This window comes from Leuciscus leuciscus, assembly GCF_965113295.1.
Source record: "Leuciscus leuciscus genome assembly, chromosome: 1".
NCBI lineage: Eukaryota > Metazoa > Chordata > Actinopteri > Cypriniformes > Leuciscidae > Leuciscus > Leuciscus leuciscus.
The window spans coordinates 62,743,863-62,765,678 of NC_138725.1; the positions used below are offsets into that span (position 1 = coordinate 62,743,863).

At 37.9% G+C, this 21,816-nt stretch overlaps 1 protein-coding gene across 1 annotated transcript in view; it reads left to right on the forward strand.

Annotated features, from left to right (window-relative positions):
* The window catches only part of grin2ca (glutamate receptor, ionotropic, N-methyl D-aspartate 2Ca), a 78,225-nt gene that overhangs the window by 37,490 nt on the left and 18,919 nt on the right, over positions 1 to 21,816 (forward strand). Inside the window, exons 4-6 of the mRNA XM_082163184.1 lie at positions 3,302 to 3,900; positions 9,348 to 9,462; positions 17,605 to 17,816. Of these exons, the coding sequence (XP_082019310.1) occupies positions 3,302 to 3,900; positions 9,348 to 9,462; positions 17,605 to 17,816 (926 nt within the window). The remainder of the gene's footprint in view (positions 1 to 3,301; positions 3,901 to 9,347; positions 9,463 to 17,604; positions 17,817 to 21,816) is intronic.

Sequence of the window (21,816 nt, forward strand, 5' to 3'; positions counted from 1 at the left end):
GGCTAACGTCAGACCACTTTCTCTTTGAGACGTGGTCTGGATACTACATGTTCATTTTCTCGTATTTGAGGCGTGGTTTACGAATGCCCAGAGCCGTTTATTGGGCGCTACAAATGTCTATCAAATGCGCCTGTACGTAGCTTATAGCCAATCGTTTCAAATTATACCAGATGACGTAAGTAGAGCGACAGATATTCAACGAAGAAGACGACGATGGGTCAGAGATTTATGTGTACACCAGAGAGTCCTGCACGGGTCCGATTTTGTAAATCCGCACCCGACCCTAAAGGTTTTATTGCCAGGTCATACAGAAGTTACACGACAATTAACACAGGGACAACTTCAGCCGAAGCTGTCAAAAGGCCGGTACATTAAGAACATGGCTAACGTTACCACACAAATCGAACAGACGCGGCTACACCACTATAGCACCTTATAACTTTATATATATTTATAATTTATAATCTTTTATTTTTATTTTATTTTATTTTTTTCTATTTTTTTATTTTTTATTTATACCTATGTTACTTGTCACTTGTCTTGTCACTTTATATTGTATGTGTACTGGAAGCTACTGTCACCAAGACAAATTCCTCGTATGCGCAAGCATACTTGGCAATAAAGCTCTTTCTGATTCTGATTCTGATTCTGATATGCCACGCAATTTCGTCTAGCCTACATCTGACAATTTTGGGTTCAAACACGCCCTGCACACCACACATACTATCAGAATCAGAATCAGAAAGAGCTTTATTGCCAAGTGTGCTTGCACCCACAAGGAATTTTTCTTGGTACTGAAGCTTCCAGTGCACATATACAAATACAAATACAACAAGAAACATAGTAATACAAATTCTAAGAATAAAATATATTAAAAAAGTAAAAAAAAAAAAAAAAATTGTATAAAAAGTAAAAAAAAAAAAAAAAAAGTAAAAAAGTAAAAAAAAGGGGTCACAGTTGGGTTTAGTCTGAATAAACATTTACAGATTATGAACATATTTACAGTATTTTGAGAAGTATGAATAATATAAATATAAATATCACCTGAGTTAGAGAATATTACACTAGACAGTGGGAGTCTAGTGCATGTTACAGATTATGAACATATTTACAGTATTTTGAGTAGTATGAATAATATAAATATAAATATCGCCTGAGTTAAGAGAATATTGAATATTTAACAGTGTTAAATACGAAAAATACCGTTCGATAGAACGGCTTTGTTACCAGTTATCTGCGTGCTTCCTCAGGGATGAAGTTCCACATTTGCGGCTATCCAACACGAAAATGTTTGCAGCAAAGCTTTTTACAATATTTTCTTCAGATAACTCCAAATTTCTCCCACACACTGGACTTGATTTTTGATGACGTATTGTCGACAACTTTACAATCTCCACTAGCTATTCTTTTCTTCAACTCCTCAGCATCCATCTCGACGACTGCAAGCAGATCGCGCGCGCGGTTATGATGAATTTTTAAAAGTGGAAGTAGCCTAGGTAACGTTATAGATCCTGGGAGGGGTGGCGCGTCGGCACAAATAACTGATGTGGATTTTAAATTATTTTATCAACTTGAAATACAGGCATATTTTTGTAGATGAGATGCTTGCTAAACTAAATATGCATATATTTTTACGTCTGTCATGTTGGATCCATAGATAAACAAACTGCTTCGGTGTGTCGCATATACTTCGTCATCGTCTTGCTGCTCCCTCCCCGTTCTGTGATTGGTTCCCTATTTCAGGGGAAAAATTAGCCCATGGTAGCCAGACTACCTTGCAGCGTGAATAAAATCGCGCTGCTCAAGGCAGTATGGGGAAACCCAGGCTAGGTAATGGTATCAACCGTCCCATCACTAGCGGTGTGTATTTTACCCTGTTTGGATGATCTTGATCTCAGTATGTTTGGACCTTTGCCTGCTTTTGACTACTTTTTTGGATTACCCTTAAAGGAGCTGTATGTAAGATTGTGGCCAAAACTGGTACTGCAATCACTTTCAAATGACTGTAGAGCGGTGTATCCCCTCCCCCTCCCCCCTGACTCGAGGTTGCCAGATAGGCTGCAGGATCCAGCAGGAACGTAGCTGTGGTAACTAGAGCAGAACTGGCAACCCCGATGCCGAAACACTACGGACTTCGTGATTGGTAGATAGGTGGAGGGTGGCGCTTCAGGCCAAAACACAAGATGACAACATCAACATCAGTTGAGGGCTGCAACTTCACTTTTTAAATGACAATATCCTGACTGGACTACTGTTGTCAGTGATATAAGTATTTGAAATGAACATGATTTCTTAATGTCTAGTGCCATTTTATGCTTAATTGAAATACATTTCTTACATAAAGACTGCCTTTAGATCTTCAGCCAAGTCTCAAAATGATGTTGTGCATGGATGATTGAGCATGCAGCCTCAAAGTCGAAACATGTTTTGCCTTAATAGTATTGAAGAATGTAGTTATGGGTGATATACTATAGGCAATTACTTTTTAATTGCCATGCAAAGTTTTTATTGTAAGCTCATTTGCAGGGTGTGCTTTATTTGTGCCACATTAAGCACGATTAAATAACTTTTATAAAGCATTCGCAGGTGTTTTGAACAGTCATTATAACAGTACAGAACACACTTTTGACTGAATATCATTTTGATTCTATAGGCCTATTTATGTTATGCTGTTGTTTATTCAGATGCTGGTGATGATGATGATTATTATATTAATATAAACTTATATTAAATATAATATTATTATTTAGTAGTTATTACGCTAGTAATTTGTATTCGTATTTATATTTAAGTTTATAATAATAATAAAACCAATATAATAATTATTATTATTAATTAGGATTATAATCATATTTTTTTGTATAATGAATATATAACTTATATAATTGTTACAATAATTAAATATAATTAAATTGGATGAGCTGCATTCAAAGTGGATTTGAACAGTCAATAGTACACAAGACACACCTGTGACTGAATATAATATTCAAAAATAATGGATGAAGTTATGTTGTCAGATGATGATGACGATGTTTATTATTACTTTATGAATATACAATTCTATAAAATATAATGATATTAAATAGTATGGTAAAGTAATATGCAAGAGTTATTATATTTAATTTAGGTTTCTTATGATAATAATTATTATCACATTATTATTGTTACTATTAATTATTGCATTTAGACAATGTTTTTGGTTTTATACCATTATGAAATCTTGATGCAAATTTTGGTTTTAACAGCCAAGAGCCATATGGAGAAATGATGTCAAGCTCTGACTTTCCTGTGTTTCTGACAGGGTGACGGTTCTGCCTTCCTTCAGCTGGGCTCTTCCATCGAGCAGCAGATCAATGGGATGTTCAAGATGATGGAGGAGTACAACTGGGACAGTTTCGTGGTGGTGACCAGCTTGTACCCAGGATACAACACCTACGTGGACTACATCCGCTCTTTTATCGATACATCTTACTTCCTCTGGGAGTTGCAGGACATCTTGACGTTTGACATGTCGGCCGACGGCATGAACGACCTCCGTGCCCACCGATTACTTCAGCAGATCGACGCGCAGGTGCTGCTGGTTTACTGCTCGCATGATGAGGCCCAGTACCTGTTCACCATGGCCAGGGAAGTGGGTTTGGTTGGCCCGGGGTATATCTGGTTTATCCCCAGCCTTGCAGTGGGAAACCCCAATATATCACCCCCAGACAGCTTCCCCATTGGATTGATCAGCATTATCTCAGATCGCTGGAAGATGAGCTTGAGAAACAGAGTCAGGGATGGTGTAGCCATCGTCGTGAAAGGAGTGGAGAGCTTCCGCAAGCAGAGAGGGTTTATTCCTGATGGACACATGGATTGTCTGAGTCCGGTTCGGCCATCCACCAATGACAGTCTCTACAGGTGAGTTTTCAGAGTTTTATTTTGGTGGAGATATTACCCTTAACCTTTAGGTTCATACATTCAAAAACTAGGGATGCAATGATAGGCCTATTAGGGGCCCTATTTTAACGATCTAAGTGCATGGTCTAAAGCGCACAGAGCAAGTGCACTTAGTGCGTGTTTGAATCCACTTTTGCTAGTTTAATCATGGGAAAAGTGGTCGGCACATCCGACGCATGGTCTAAAAGGGTTGTCTCTATTCTCTTAATGAGTAATGGGTGGTGTTTTGGGTGTAACGTACAATAAATCAGAGTCTCATCTCCCATTTCCTTTTAAAACGCTCGCGCAATGGCGGATTCGCTATTTACATGGCGGAATTTGCAAGCGGGAAGACTAAACGCTTCTCCAGAGAGGAAACGGATCTGCTCGTGGACACGCGTTGTGGACCCGCCTATAGGCGCACATTACTAACGCGACCTTTAAATAACAAAAAAAATATATATAATCCTGCGCCATTGACTTTAGACCAAGTTTCAGTTGGTCAATGGCGCAGTCTATTTCAGTTGCCTCAAAATAGCAATGCGCCAACAATGCGCCCGAACACACCTCGTTTTCAGACCAGCAGCCCACGGGTGCAAATGCATTTGCTGTTTAAACAACGTGGCGCAGGACGTTAAGAGGACGTCAGGCCGAAACTAGCAAAAAACACTTGCGTCGCTGGGTGTAAATTATTATTGTGCTGGGTGTATGATAAGGCCCTAAAAGTCTATCTATAATACCGGTAATGATCTTCATGTTATGGCTGATAGTGAGCCTACGTTCTGACGTACAACCCAGAAGCGCTGCGCTGTTACACTATTTTGAACTCACTCGGAGGCCCAAACTGAAGTTTGTTTGTGCGCACAAAAAGTATTCTCGTCGCTTAATAACCTTATGGTTGAGCCACTGTAGTCACTTGGACTATTTTAAACATTGTCTTTACTAACTTTCTGGGCCGGAAAGTTTCAATAACATGTAAGCCTATGGAGGAGTGAGACAGCTCTCAGATTTCATAAAAAATATCTTATTTTGTGTTCCGAAGATGAACAAAAGTCTTGCGGGGTTGGAACAACATGAGGGTGAGTAATTACTGACAGAATTATCATTTTTGGGTGAACTAACCCTTTAAAGTCCATCAGAAATAGGACACTATATGAATACCTTTGACATGACATTTTAATGTACTTTGATTTGGGACCCACTAATCCTAATACCGCTTGCTGTTTAGATGGGATAGGAAGTAAATTGAGATGCAGCCATGGTATAGGAGAGATTTTGAACAACAGATAGGGGGGCAATGGGGAAATCCATGTGTACAATTGTGGTATGTTGTGAAATCTACTATAAGGTTACAAAAACTCCTGACCCAACAGGGTCGCATAAGCAAAGTTAAGGTTGATGGATATAAAGTGACAGGAAAGTTTGAACTTCTGCCAACAGTTTTCTGTAGCAGGGCCAAAAACCAGGGTGCTCACTTTGCTGCACATTGCCCAGTCTGTGCCATCCGGATTTAGATACAGGGATCAGAGCGAAGATATAACGTGTGATGTGCCCTTTCTTGCCAGGGCTGCCCAAAAGAGCAATCTGGTGCCATCTGTGCCAGGGAACACAACAAATCCTATTTCGTCAGAAAATGTTTTAATCATCCAAAGGGGGCCAGAGTTTGAGCGGACGATACAGATAGAGGTACTCCGTGTTTGGTGCAGCCCAAGGTCATTGGCTTGTAAATCATGCAGGAGATCTGTGAACGTGTGTTTGCATTGCTGTGAGATACCACAAGCGCTTTTTATACCAGTATCAAAGGATGAGTTTACTCACCTTCATGTCGTTCTGAACCTGTATGTTATTTTTTCTGTAGAGCACATAAGTAGAATTTTTCCACAAGTTCATACACTGAAAAATATATTTTTGTTCAAGTTAAAATATCAAAAAATCCTAAGTGAAATTAGATACATGTACTAAACTTAAGAAGCAACACTGCACCGCTCAACATATATGTCTGTGATTGGCCATTGTGTTGACGTGCTCAACATGTATGTCTCTGATTGGCTACAATGATCAACTCTTCAAAAACATGTTGTCTTTGACTCTCTTCATCGAGCGCCAACACAGATACAAACGGGAGTGTTTGAAAGCGGCGTCTATCAGCGGATCCGTCTGTTAGTGGATATATTGCTTTTAAACGCTCCCGAGTGTATCTGTGTAAGCGATCGATGAGGAGCGTCAAAGATGTCATTGTTGATCATTGTAGGTGTAGCCAATCACAGACATGTTGAACGCGTCAACACAATGGCCAATCAGAGGTGTTTAAGAATCCGTTCAACAGCGCTCAAAATTCTAGAGGGAAATGCTGGTATCGTCACATTTAAAAATGTCAGTACACCTTGGTACCGAAGTTGGTACTTTTTGACAACTCTAGCTTATTGTAAATGGTTTATCCGTTCACATCTTTTTTTTTCTTTTTTTTTTCATGTGCCCACGTAATCTTTAATCAAAGTAACTTCGTTGAAAAAAAATCCCCCCCCCAAAAAATCTAAAATTACAAGAATAAAGTTGTAGCATTTCAAGAAAAAGTAAAAAAATTCGAGAATAAAGTCGATATATTTTGAGAGTACTTTTTTTTTTAGAAAAAAAAATTACGTTGTGTTTCAGGGCTTCCGTAGATTTCAGTGGGGATTTTAAATGTGAAATTTCATCGTAAGCTTGGTGAACCGAAATTTTTTTTTTTTTCCCCATTCAAAAAGAGAGGAGCAGGACTGAAATAGCTGCCCGAGAGGTATTTCAAAGATGGCCGCCGATTGAAATGACTTGCCTTAAAGGGACTTTATATTTGAGTTGCTATGGAGAGTGTTCTAAATCATTCACATGAGTTTACATGACGGTTAGCATACTGTCTTAGAAACAGCTGTGTTGTAGGCAGCTAGGCAGCTCACTAGTTTTTAGAACAGAGCTGAACACAGTAACATTCACCCCGGTAGAATGACTTCTTGACAATATAATCTTGCTTTTGAGGGGATTTATTTTCTCGTTACTCATTCAGTTTTGGTATATAAAGATAAAATGCCACTGAAATGAACTCGATCCAGGCCAGTCACCCTTATTATTGATGGGCTGTTTTTAATTAAGTCTGATTTTAATGCTCTTGCTATTAAGTCATTTTACCTGTTAATGAGATTACAGCAGATTATCAGATTACGCTGGCTTTTCACACAGATGACACTTAAGCGTGCCCATAATACTCAGGGGGCTTTCATCACCTCCACTGGGACGCTGTGTGTGTGTGTGTGATGTGTATAGATGAGATGAGGCTGTCCAATATCCCACCCACAGCGTCCCCCAATTATGGTGCATGATGAATCATGTGGCTGTAATTATCTGATTTAATAATGCTTTGAGCATAAGAGCAGATATTTTCAATAACATGGGCAGTGATGCAATGTTCAGAATCAAAAGTGTATCAGACCTTCAAAGTGCTAATGGAGTTTGTTCTGATAATATATTCCACTTGATCTGGGCTGCTGTGTAAACTTTATCTGTTCGACTACAATAACAATGTTAGTGCCAATGTGTAAAAAATAGTTTTTTGGGGGTTTGTATTATGAAGAGAAAATGCACTTTTTATGTACCATTCACAAAAAGCAAAACAGCTCAGGTTCAATGCTAAGATTATCAGTCCAAATTCCATAGACAGACAAAATATAATAGAACCCACAAAATCTGTCTGGAGTACAAGAAATGAGCTGGATGATGGGTAATAATGTTTAAAAATAGATTCTATATTTTATGTTCTGAATAGTCACTGCCAAGATGCTAGGGTGTTGCCAATGTGTTGCTGTGGTTAGTAAGATGCTAAGTGGATTTTAGCACATTGCTATGTGGTTGCTAGGGTGCTCTCTGTGGTTGCTATGTGTTTGCATATTGGCCTAGATCAAAAAACGTTTTTCACCTATTTTATTGTTTAGTGGGTAAAAATCAAAGTCAGATCATTTAGGAGTCAACAATCTGTGATTTGAAGTAACATTTACAGTAGGTCCTAACTTGAATTTTTCAACCCCCTAACACTAAATATTACAGTTTGGTACATTTTTATTGGCATGCAATGTTAGAAACAGATGCAAAATGTTCCTGTTGGGATATGTGATGATTTGCCTGAAGCTAACAAATTTAGCTGAAAGAGAAGCTGCTCCACAATGAGGTCTAGCCTGCGTTTGGAAGCAGGTTGATTTAGATGGCTTCAGTGGAGACTGAGCCTTGAGAGGTGAAGGATCCTGAAAAAACTGAGAGACTGTGTCCTCAGGGAGGTCCAAACGGAAGTGTTGGCATGGTTTTGGCAGTTTTTATTGCTTTGGGAATTTGTTTCAGCAGAAAAGGTTTGAAAATTATTATTATTATTATTATTTTGAAAGCCCAACAGTAATTACCAGGATATTGTGCCCAAAAATCTGTAAAAAAAAAAAAGGTCTGCTGCTATATGAGACCAGAAACATTGTGAGACAGAAAGAAAAAAAACGTGGGTGTTCTGGGTTTTTTATTGTGTTACTATGTTGTTGCTAGGACTTTCTGGGTATGCATTACTATGGGGTTGCTAGGGTGATCTGGGAGATTTTTAGTGCGTTCCTATGTGGTTACTATGGTGTAACAGGTGGTTTTACGTGTGTTGCTATGCGGGGGATTGGGTGTCATGCGTGTTTTTTGTATGTTGCTATGGGGTTGCGAGGGTGTTCTGGGAGGTTTTTAGTGCTTTGCTATACGGTTACTAGGGTGTAAAAGGTGGTTTTACGTGTGTTGCTATGCAGTTGATAGCTTGGGGTGTTATGAGTGTTTTTTCTATGGTGATATGGGGTTGCTAAGGTGTTGTTGGAGGTTTTTAGTGATTTACTATGCGATTACTAGGGTGTAACAGGTAGTTTTACGTGTGTTGCTACTTGCTATGCAGTTGATAGCTTGGGTGTTATGAGTGTTTTTTCTATGTTGCTAAGGGGTTGCTAAGGTGTTCTTGGAGGTTTTACGTGTTTTGCTATGCGGTTACTAGGGTGTAACAGGTGGTTTTATGTAAGTTGCTTGCTATGTAGTTGATAGCTTGGGTGTTATGAATGTTTTTGTATGTTGCTACTATGGGGTTGCTAGGGTTTTCTGGGAGGTTTTTAGTGCGTTGCTATGCGGTTACTGGGTTGTAACAGGTAGTTTTACATGTGTTGCTATGCGGTTGATAGGCTGGGTGTTATGAGTGGTTTTTGTATGTTGCTATAGGGTTGCTAGGGCGTTCTGGGAGGTTTTTAGTGCGTTACTGTGCGGTTACTAGTGTGTAACGGGTAGTTTTACATGTGTTGCTATGCGGTAGATAGGGTGGGTGTAATGAGTTGCTTGGGTGCTCTGGGTGGAGATTCCCAATTTTTTTTTAGAAAACATCTGTCTGACTCTTTTCACAGGCATATGCTGAATGTGTCATGGGAGAATACGGACTTTTCCTTCAACAATGATGGATATCTGGTCAACCCTTCCATGATCATAATCACTCTGGACCGCGGGAGACAGTGGGATAAGGTAAGAATGTTTTTTTTGGGTTTTTTGCCTGTGAAATTATGAAAAATGTCATTTTTATTCTTCCATATTATATTCGAAAGGTTGCACCACCAATGGTGTCATCAATTTCAATGCACCTCTGAAGGTTTTATTGCCTTCAGGCTAGTTGTGATTCAAAAACACCATTGATAAATAGCATGCACACCTTAGTGTTATTAGTTTGAATAGTGTCAACTTTCACTTTTTATGTTCAGAGAATGGAAATTGGAAGGGGTGAAACATCCTATTAAACATTTATGTTTTTACCAGAGCTGGATGACATCTTCTGTGCACCGTTTGGTTTTATGACCAAACTATTCTCAGGTGTCCTGCGTTTTTATAGTGGTCAACATGAATGATAGCTAATTCACTGTGTTTGGCGCAACTTTAAACATCAGCAGTAACAAGCAATACAAAATGAAACGCAGTCTGCCTCAAAATCATTCATGGAAATGTGCACCACAATTTTACGGTCACTACTTTCATGCAACCTCAACACTGTTTATACAGCCAGTGGGAAAGTTGCCCATAAAGACTATTTGTTTTGGTTCAGGGCCTCAAAAAACTGCATCCAGCAGTCTTTAAGCAATTACTCGTTATTGATATTTTCTTCAGGTTGGACTCGGTTCATATTGGGTGTGGAATCTTGCCCAAAATTCCCTGGCATAGGCCACGCTTTTTGTCCTCCAGGTGGAGTGAAGTTATATCAGGAACTGAGAGTGATGCAACGCTCGTCTGGATCACCACTGAGAGAGAAAGCCATGAAAAATAGAACAAAGCTCCAAATGAGATGTCGGCCATTCTGATTTTCTGCCAGGCTCGACACAATCACCACGCTGTGCTGAAAACATGTAGACTGCTGTAATCAAACGCTTTCTGCTATTTAAAACAAGGTGGAATGAATTGGATGACAATGGGATTCTGTCATTTTTTTACACTGATTAGACACTGATACAGAGCTAGCAAGAACATGTCTCTCAAAACATCCAAAAATATATATCAAAAAAAAAAAAAAAAGTTTAATAAGCATACATGCACCAATAAATAACATCCTCCAAGAGGAAAATTGGAAAAAAGCTATTGCTCAGATGTAGCTCTTTCATAACATAGGAGACTTAGCAGATTTAGTTTAAATATCAGCTTAGTCACAGATGTTTCTCAATGGAGCTATAAAAATGTAGATAGTAATAGATTAGATACTAAAAAAATTTGATGAGGAATATTTGATGTTGCTCTCTATTTAATCTCACTGCTGTCTAGTGCTTTAAAGGCACAGTTCTCAACCCCATGTCATTCCAAACCCATATGACTTTCTTTCTTTCTTTCGTGGACAACAAAAGGAATAATTCTGAAGACTCTGTCGCTCGTTTCTATTGGGAATCAGAGCTTTCAAGCTTCAAAAAAGGATCTAAACTCATCATAAAATAACATAAAAGTAGTCCAAATGATATGTGCGTTATTTTCCAAATCTCCTGAAGTCATAAGGTAGCATTGTGTGAAAAAGAGACAATAATTTTCACTCCAGTGAGCTGTTAACCACCGGGACCAGATCATTGCTGCTGTGAGCTTTATTCAAAAACCAGATGAGTCTGATTCTGAATATTTCAGACAAGCTTTATGATACAGATCAACTGATTCTTTGACAAAATCAACTCAAAAGAATGATTCATTAACAAATCAGAAATTTTTTGCACATCTTATTGCACCAATAAGAGCTAGGGCAGATGTTCATGATTTTCAGTGAATTATGACATTAATCATACAAATCTATCTTATGGATTTAGAAGACTTAAAGGACAAGTTCGGTATTTTACACTTAAAGCCCTGTTTACAGATCGTATCTGATGAAATAGAACGGTTAAGATTAAAATTTGGACACATGCTCCTGTCCCGAGAATTTTAGGTTTATTTCGCTTTTGTGGACCTATTTTGCCAAACGCGTCACACCCATGATTCTTCCGTTGAGAGCTTGAATAATAGACACTCCAGCCCAGTTGGTGGCGATAATGCACCTTTGCCAATTGCAAGCAAACCACGGGAATTTCATTGAATACACAGAAGAAGCAGAAGAAGAAGCGGCGGAGTAATACCGTAAAGGTGCTGCGGTCTCACAGCACGTCCTATTAAGTCAATGGAGTTGGACAAAAACTACGATACAATAAAGTATCGATAGATACTAAAACTACGATAAAACCTGTTGGAATGCATCTTTTTCAGCGATTTTTGAGTGAACATATCAGTGAACACCCCTGACCACTCTGTGAGTTTCACATCTTTGTAAACGAAAGTTTAATGTGTTTTTAGGACGGAATCTTCCAGTGCACATAGACAACCATTGTGGGGGTGGGGTGGGGGGGGGGGGGGGGGGAGCGAAATAAACCTAAAATTCTTGGGACAGCAGCATGTGTCCAAATTTTAATCTTAACCGTTCTATTTCATCAGATACGATCTGTAAACAGGGCTTTAAGTGTAAAATACCGAACTTGTCCTTTAAGAAGTTCTATGGAGTAATTTGATGGCATCATTTTGGTAGCTTAAAAGAACAGTCCCCTATTGCAAGGGAATGGGCAAGAGTCTTTGTCTCTTTGTGTCCCACGGAAGAAAGAAAGTCACATGGGTTCAGAACTACATGAAGGTGAGTAAATGATGACAGAGTTTAGATTTTTCTGTGAACTATTCCTTTAACAGATTCTCCCTTTGTGTTGCAGTCACTATGGCTTTCTTATCCTCTCTCTTTGAGTGATATTTTTTAACTTTCTTCATAGAATGACTTCTTTCATCCTGCTCACATATTCACAAGGTGTCTTGGTGTGTGACGACAACAGGCATGATGAACTTCTTTTAATGAAATGGATTGTCTCTCTATGTTGTACACGTGACTCTCTAAGTTCTCATTGGCGATCTGTCTTTCAGGGTAAAGTCCATTGTCCTTTGCCTCAGGTGGAAGATATACAGCTCTTATCTTTGTCTGTTTCGCAAATCTATTTCAGCACCGGGCTGAAAGAGTGCTTTTCCATTCCCAGTCGTCTTTGCTTTGTTGATGTAATTTACTGTGTAGGTAATTTATTAGGCAGAAGGTTGTACTTTTCAAACACAGTGAGGCTGAAAGCTGGTCATAACTCTTTCCTTATTACTTAGCTAGTGTCATCTTCTAATGACACCTTTTTGTCAAAAGCTGCTAAGGTGCCCTCAGGTGCCAAAGGTTGGCCTTTCTTCAGTCACTGTACTGTGATCCAGAGTAACCCTGTAAAGACTCTCTCCACTGTGTCTTTAAGAATTACTACAAGATAGATTAGGAATATGCAAATTACATATTATAAAGCAAAGATAAATAGTTTACTCCCATCTTCATAGAAAAAAACGTTTGCACGTCCAGCAGTGTTGTAGTCAAGACTACCTAAACTGAGACAATCAAGACCAAGTGTGTGTTGAGACCAAGAAAAGACCCAGACCAAGACCAAGACCCAGACCCAAACCAAGACCAAGACCAAGACCAAGACCAAGACCAAGACCAAGACCAAGACCAAGTCCAGACCAAGACCAAGACCAAGACCAAGACCCAGACCCAGACCAAGACCAAGACCAGACCAGACCAGACCCAGACCCAGACCCAGACCAAGACCCAGACCCAGACCCAGACCAGACATGGGCTGAGTTTCCCAAAAGCATCGTAAGCCTAAGAAGTTCGTAAAAACGATCGTACGACTGATCTTAATATTACGGTCTGTTTCCCAAAAGCATCGTAACTTAAGTAGCACTTGAAAATCTTCGTAGAACTACGAGTGCTCTGGAGGAATCGTCAATCCCCAAGTGTATCGTAATAAGACAGAGTTATGAGGTCGTGCACCTGCAGGACAAACGGCAGATTACACTTTTATCTAGATTTAACAGATTACATTGCAAATTGAGTACAAATATAAGGTTTTGATTGTACTTTTTTATTGTACACTTTATTGTACGGTACTTGTTTTTTGTTTAAATTAATGTATAAATTAAATAATAAAAAAGGCAAGAAAAAAATACACATCTAAATTAAATGAATGAACAAAAAAAAAAAATCATAAAAGAACGAAGTAATGTGGGAAATATGCTTCAAAGACTGGGCAAAATATGGATGAATAAAAAAAAAAATCTGTCAATGACTTGCTGACGTGCACGAAAACCAGCCATGTGGACATTTCTTGCAGACCACCTTCCTTGATCTTTGAACACCCCGGGTTACAGTTAGTTTGCAATGTCCACCCAGATGTTTTGTTTTTCCTTATTTGTATGGTGTCCTTTAAATCTGTTAAAAATAACATCTTTGTTTCGCTCTATCTCCTCTAAAATTAGGCCTACATTAATTTCATCTTTTTTGAAAGGTATCTTTTCTTGTTTGTTTTTTTGTTCATACATTTTGTCAGTATGCTATCTCCGCCTGAATGTAGACTTTAGACTTGTCTTGATTGCTAATCCACAGATGACGATTAGGTTAAATCTAATAATTAAGACTAAACGTTCAGAATACGATTCCATATAAGGTTACATTTAAGCACTTCGCGAATGGACAGCGACGCTTAAGTAGCACGTAAAACGCGTTCTCGCGCGTTCATGTTAAGTGCATTTTTGGGAAACGCTCGTGGAATTGCTGCGAGCGTTCGTTACCTTGCACGTAGAAAGCGCTCTTAAGAGCTAAGATACATTGTTATCGGGAAACCCGGCCCAGACCAAGACCAAGACCAAGACCAGACCAGAACTTCTCAAATTCATCTAAAAGATCCACATCTACTGCCTAAGAAATGTCTTGTATTTAATCAATACATACAATTAGAATAATAAGACTCTTAATAAGGCTCTAGCTGTTACCAATTGAATGAACAATCAATAACAAGAAAATTTATTTTTGCACTGCAGTGGTGGCACAGAAGTTGCATCTGAATTGGTACAATTACAACTGCATAAATAATGTTGAGAATGATGTTTTTAAAATGCAATTTTGTTCAATTAATATTTGTATAAAATCAGCACGTTTGCAATCGGCTCACTTGTTCTTGTGATATTGCTTATAAAAGTGCTTGTATGAGATCTTGATTTTTATATTATAGCATATGATATAATATAATATGTTGTATTATAAAATTCAAGATCTCATACAAGTACTTTTTTTGCAATCATATCTTGAATTTGTATTCGAAAATTTCCTTTCCCTTTGAAACATCACTTATCAGGCTTATGCTACTCTGAATAATACCTGAACTTCGTATTTTGAGCACTTCTTGCGTTGTTGTTGCTTTTGCCTCTTTATGATGACTCTCTGAATTCAGTCCTAATTTGTAAGTCGCTTTGGACAAAGGCGTCTGCTAAATGACTAAATGTAAATGTAAATGTATTCATTTTGGTGACATTTTTGACACGACCAAGACCTTCAAAGACCGGTCTAACGTCCAGTGACAGATGCACCTGCAAAAAATGGGTATTGACTCTTTAGTTTTTGTGGAACTCTGAAAACTAAAAGCTAAAACATAAAAGTTATGATCACCTATGCTGTAACTAGCACTATAGCCAACTCTATGATAACTAGCACTCTGATAACAGATACTATGATAAACCGCATTATGATAACTGACACGATCATAACAAGATCATAATCAGTACTATGATTTCTAGCTGTAAACAGATTTATATTTACTAACAGTATGATAACCAGTGCTATGATAACTGACACTATTTAAACAACGAGTTTTAACAACTTTATGATTACTATAGCACTATGATAACCAACTCTATGATAACCAAAGTTATCATAACTAGCACTGTGATAATTAAAACTAGCAGTATAAACAACTTTGATTACAAGCTGTTTGATAACCAGCAATATAGTCCAGTCATTTTATGAAAAAAGGTTGAACAAATTGCAACAGAAGCAAACTCAACTGATTTTGTATCCTCAATATGTTCTGAGTAAGGAAAAAAAAAGCCCAGAAGAATCCCATCAGGGGAAAGTTTAGAAAAAGACCCAAATATATCCTATTCATACGCCTACTCATTCTTTATCTCACGTGAATAGGGTAAAAAATGTAACCTTTAGATATCACCATGAAAATTACTGAGTTGATTACTTGCATCAAGACAAACAAAAAATGTATTACAAGTTTTTGGAAATTGTTTGTTAACATGGACAAACGGTGCATAAGCTAATTTGCATAAATACCACAACAGATCTAACCATTGGGTATAGCCAGGTGAAAATGTCTTGTTGAATCTTGTTGACATATTACAGTAAAATACTTAATGTTAAGGTCTGAATGGAACCCATTTAGGCTACCCATGAGCATTAATACATAGAGGCAGGAAGAAGTACTTTAGAAACCAGCCTTTATTAATTATTAAGAGATGGGGTTTGCGGCTGGGTCCGTGGGACTGTTTCTGGGGGACGAGTCTGAGTGACGAACAGGAGACAATGGTAAGGGGAATGCAGAAGACAAAGGGTAGGCAAAATAAAAAGTGAATCCCCAGAAACAGTCCCACGGACCCAACCCCAAACCCCATCTCTGCAATAATAATGAATAAAGGCTGATTTAAAGTACTTCTTCCTGCCTCTATGTATTAATGCTCATGGGTTGCCTAAATGGGTTCCATTCAAACCTTAACATTAAGTATTTTACTGTTATATGTCAAAAAGATTCAAGAAGACATTTTCACGTGGCTATACCCAATGTTTAGATCTGTTGTGGTATTTATGCAAATTAGCACATACGTAATTAGATTATGCACCGTTTGTCCATGTTAACAAACGATTTCAAAAAACTTGTAATGCATTTTTTGTTTGTCTTGATGTAAGTAATCAACTTTTCATGGTGATATCTAAAGGTTAATCTTTTTACCCTATTCACGTGAGATAAAGAATGAATAAGCGTATAATGAATAATGGGATTCTTCTGGGCTTTTTTTTTCATTACTCAGGACATATTGAGTATACAAAATCAGTTGAGTTTGCATCTGTTGCAATTTGTTCAAGGTTGACACCCATTTTGGCTTAAAATGACTGGACTAATATGATAAGTGACACTTTCATAACCAGCACTATGATTATTGACAGTTATAAATAGAACTGTGATAACTGACATACTGCCATACTTAGTAGTATCTTACAATATACCATGATAAACAACAGTATGATTACCAACTCTATGATAACTAGCACTACAACCAACTCTATTATCACTGATAGCAATGATCATGCTGGTAGTGTTGCACTCCCTGTATAAAGGCATATATTTCAGTAGGGTGTGATTTGGCTCACTGAAGGGAAGATTCTTTGAATCTGTCATATTAGGACTATCTTGATCCTATGAAACCCAAAGAACTGTACATTATTTAATGGTGATTTATGGGCATGACATAAGTATTCGTCAGAAAAATAAGCGCACGGGTGATTCCAGCCAGGGACCGATTTCGCACTGGATGATTAAGTGTGGACAGTCTCTTGCTTAATAAAAAAACAGTAATTAGTTTCACTATGTGGTTTTGTGTTTTCCCTGAGCTGTGGTCTATATGTTTATGAAAGGAGCTAGCCAATATATTACAATTTGTCTATATTGGTAAGCACCATAAAATCTAATGAATATAATTATCACACAAAGATTACTTGCATCCAAACTAATAAAGCGTAACCGGCAGAAAGTGCTTGCTCAGAGATTTACATCGGCTTGAAGTCATTTAAATACAGCATTGCTTTCATTTCCTTGGTTAGGTTGAAATAGAAGTTTTCAAATAGTATATGGCATTTTTCTCATGAGTCTTGTCTTTGCTCTAACTGGACTAACAATGATGTGTGTTAAACCCATTCAAGAGGAAATTAACCAACGCCTCTAATTCTGCACAATGAATACATAACAACCCAAGTGTAAACACAGCAAATAGAGAAAGATGAAGATAAATAAAATTCCCTGATTTCTATTATTTTTTTTGGATTCGGACACTTAGAATGCATAAAATAGAATGATATAAAATGTTGTGTTTCTGGCTTTGTTTTATGAGTATAAACTGTTTATTTTTAAAACTTCATGAATAAATCAACAGCTTAAAGCTGGAAGGATGTGTCATAATCTCTAACACTTTAAAACCTGTCTCTTTTTTGAACAGGTGGGGAATTATGAGTATGGTATCCTGCAGACGAGGTACCCTGTCTGGCCCCGTTATGGGACCTTCCTGGAGCCTGTGTCTGACAACCGTCACTTGACAGTCGCCACACTTGAGGAAAGGCCTTTTGTGATCGTAGAAGCCGTGGATCCTGTCACTGGCACCTGCCTCAGTAACACCGTCCCCTGTAGACGGCAGTCGAACAAGACAGAAACGTAAGTAACTGTGTTTTGGTCTTCACAATGCTGAAAGGGATAGTTCACCCAAAAATGAAAATTCAGTCATCGTTTAGTCACCTTCGTGTCGTTCCAAACCTGTATGACTTTCTTACTTTTGTGCAAAAAAAAGAGAAGGCTGTGGTCCAAACAAACATTGTTTTAGAATATCTTTTGAGTAAATGACAGAATTTTCATTTTGGGGCGAACTAAAAGACAACCCCAAACAACCTGAACCTACATAGGGTATAATGGTGTGTATTAGTGGTTAAAGTTTTGAGCTGGTTACCCAAAGGTTGTAGTTTCAAAGCCCAAAATGAGCCGAGGGGAATTGAGGAGGTGCACTTAATTTGTCTTAATTTGGTGTTGTTTATGGAAGCTTGTTTCCGCCACGGAATAAAACAATTTAAAATTGCAACTTTTTATCTCACAATTCTGACTTTCTTCCTAATAAACTTGCAGTTGTGAGTTATAAAGTCAAAATTGCAAGTTATAAAGTCAGAATTGCATGAAATAAAGTCAGAATGGTGAGTTGCCTTTTCATATGTTTCATATGTTCATATTTGTATGTTCAGATATTCATATGAAATATTCAAACTAAATATTTTGAGGGCCATGAAAGTTTGGTGAAAATGATCAAACATGCTGGCGGTGGCTGGCAACTTAGAAAAAAAAATAAACGCTGGTGGGGAAAGAGTTCATATTTTTGTGGAAACCATGATACATTATTTTCAGGATTCTTTGACGAATAGAAGTTCAAAAGAACAGCATTTTTTTTTTATAGAAATCTTTACATTATAAATGTCTTTATTGTCACTTTCGATCAATTTAACACAAAAGCCCGTTTCTGTCACATAAGAAAAAAAAAACATGCTTTGGTAAATTTGACTAAATGAAAATAGTCAAAAAGTCATAAATATGACAAAAGTTGAAATAATGACAAAAATGAATTAATACTTTTGACAAAAAGTCATAATTATGAGATAAAAAGTAATTATGACTTAGCCTAAAATGTTGTGATAATTTATTTGTTATAAATTATCACAATATTTTAGGCTAAGAGATAATAATTGGCTTTTTCCACATAATTTAGACTTTTTATCTCATAATTATGACAGTCAAAATATTTTCTTTTTATCTCATAGTTTTCGCTTTTTATGTCATTGTTTTTAATGTCATGACTTTGATTTTGATGTCAGATTTATAACTTTCATCTCATAATTCTGACAGTATATGTTAATTTCCACTTTTTATGTCATAATTATAAAGCATGTTTTCCCCCCTAATTTGGCAGAAATGGACTTCCATAATTTAATTTGTGGAATAAAAGTATCAAAAATATCTTACTGACCCCAAAATGTTGACAAGTAGTGTACATTCACCTTGCTGATGAGGGAATTACCCAGAAGCCTCTTCAGTATCCTTCTCCAGTCCGCAGCTGCCGTGGTCATTGTCAGTCAACCACAGAGCACAGTAAACTCACACTGGAGCACTTTATCAATGGATAATTAAGGAGGCCTGGGCTCGTCTTAATGAATAGACCAGTCTGAGCCTTTATCATATTACTGAACAGAATGAAGGAATGTGACTGTATTACTGTTTTGTTGCTGTTCTGTTGGAAAACACTTCTGGTTCCAGATTGTCAGGTGTTGTTGTTACGAGTGCCAGATTTTTGCAAATAATGAATTAGATAAAACAATATTAGACAGATGTCAGCAGAAACTACCTGAAAGAACAACAGAAGGACAAAGGAAATTTGATAATGCTATTCATATTGCAACACACATTAGTTTTGCATTCTCAGCCTTGCCAAAAGTGCCACTGATGTGCAGAAAATCTCCTACTATTGCCAGTTTTCTATTTCAGGTCAATTAAATGCAGCTGGGAAATCTTGCATTGGTAAAACTGTTGGGTTCCACTTTATATTAGGTGTCTTTGACTACTATGTACTAACATTTAAATTAATTATTTGATATGATGCACTTATTGTGTACATACATGTTTTTACATTGCACTTATTTTTTAAACACCTGCATGTAAGCTGTAATTAATTTCTGTAATTACATCTAAAATTACACTGTTGAGCCTTCCCTTACTTACACCTTAACCCACCCTTAAACCTTACCATACCACCAAACCTGTCCCTAACCTTTCCCATATACCACCTCAATAGCAGCAAAAGTGTTTCTCAATACAATATGAACACAATAAGTACATTGTAGTCGTTAAGGACACCTAATATAAAGTGTGACCAACTGACTGTTTTATAGCTAGCTACCTGAATAATAATGCATCTGGTTTAATGGCACAGACATCTGGAGGACACTTGAGTTCAAAACTTGAGTACCGCCACAGTATAAAGTGACCACACTCCACTTGCAATGTGGTTGGGGAGCAACTAAAAGTACAGATGCTTCTAACTTACATTTTTTCGGTATGTTGCTTTAGGAAGTCTGATTTATATGAGTGATTAACAATAAAATCTTTATTTTTACTTTTTATTAAAAAAAATTAAGGCAATTAATCATGCCATCGAAGCAGTTCGAGCTTGCATTACCATGATTTTGTGGTGATTGTGTTCACTGATATAGAAATAAAACAATATAATAATTATATTATATTATATATGTGGATATGTTGACTTCTAAAGCCACTTTTTGTCTATTTAAGGCTTGCCACAAACATACATTTTTTTACTGTTCATACTGACAGCTCTAGTTGCTGCGCATTAGGGTCAGTTGACTGTTTTCAGTCCTTCACAACCTGCCTGCATTCAGCTCTGGATGAAGATAACTGGATACTCACAGGACTGCGGCTTCACCTCATGAGAACTGAGCGGTAATTAGCAGAGCTGATTAAAGCTGCGCTGGACTCAGCGGAGGGTCTCAAACCTCTCACGCTCTGCCTCCCCTCTCCAAATACTCACACACAGCATTGTGGTAGGCCCATTAACATGTTATTTAAGAGTCATTCCCTCAGGGTGTTCTACTCATTACTTTGAGGCCAATTCAGTGCTTCGGAGGGCTCCCGGAAACAGCTGAACAAAAAAACTGAAGTTAGCATGGATGGGAAAAAGACTCACAAGATAACAGTGGCCCGCAAAAAGTATTTGGACACTCATGACACACTTGCAGTCCAAGAATGTCCTAAAACATTTTGAGGCCACTGTTTGTGACCATGAGATGTTGAAATAATGAATCCCGCCAGCTGTTGTGACGTGAGGAAGGGGTGGGCTGGTTGTGTGCATCTCTGTTGATGCTGTGACTGATGTCAAACAAATAGTTTCCATGGTTTATGGAGATGATAGCATGTTTGTGTGGGTGGGGGTTTAGTGTGACTCATTGCCTCTAATCCCCTTTATGGTGCACACCATTAGTCAAGAGGTTACCGGGAAGGTTAGAGACCGTAGAGTGTTATTAGAGCGCTCTGCATTTTGCAGCACCATCTCTATTTCTCTCATTCTTTTTCTTTCTTTCTCTCCTTCCTTCATGCTTTCTGCCCGTCTTTATTAGTACTGCTTTCTAAGGCGGGCATTTGAGCAAATGTTTAACCTCATGTCATAAACTGTGATACCTTTTCCTGCACCATCTGCGCTACAGATATGAATGACAATTGAAGCCATCTGTCTGGTTGAGGAGAGGTGTGCTAAGACCAGAATATCACAGAGACTTGAGCTTGTTTCTTTTGACTTGGGCCAGTAAGTAACATCCTAGTCTCAGCCTCAGATGTCACGGCCACGGACTGTTAGCTGAACGGCCGTCTGAAGCATATGGCACAAAAAATTGGAAACACTTCAAGGAGTTTCGCAGACGTCATCTGATTCTGCAGGATTTCCGGGAGACATGTGTGTCACGTTCTTTATGGTCCGCTTTGAAACAACGCGTTCGTGAGGCCAAACCCTCTCGTGGAAGAAGAAAGCTGTGGTGTTTACTACTGTGATAATGAGCACTTACCAGGATAAACTAAACGCTGGATTGTCAAAAGAATGTGAAGTACAGTA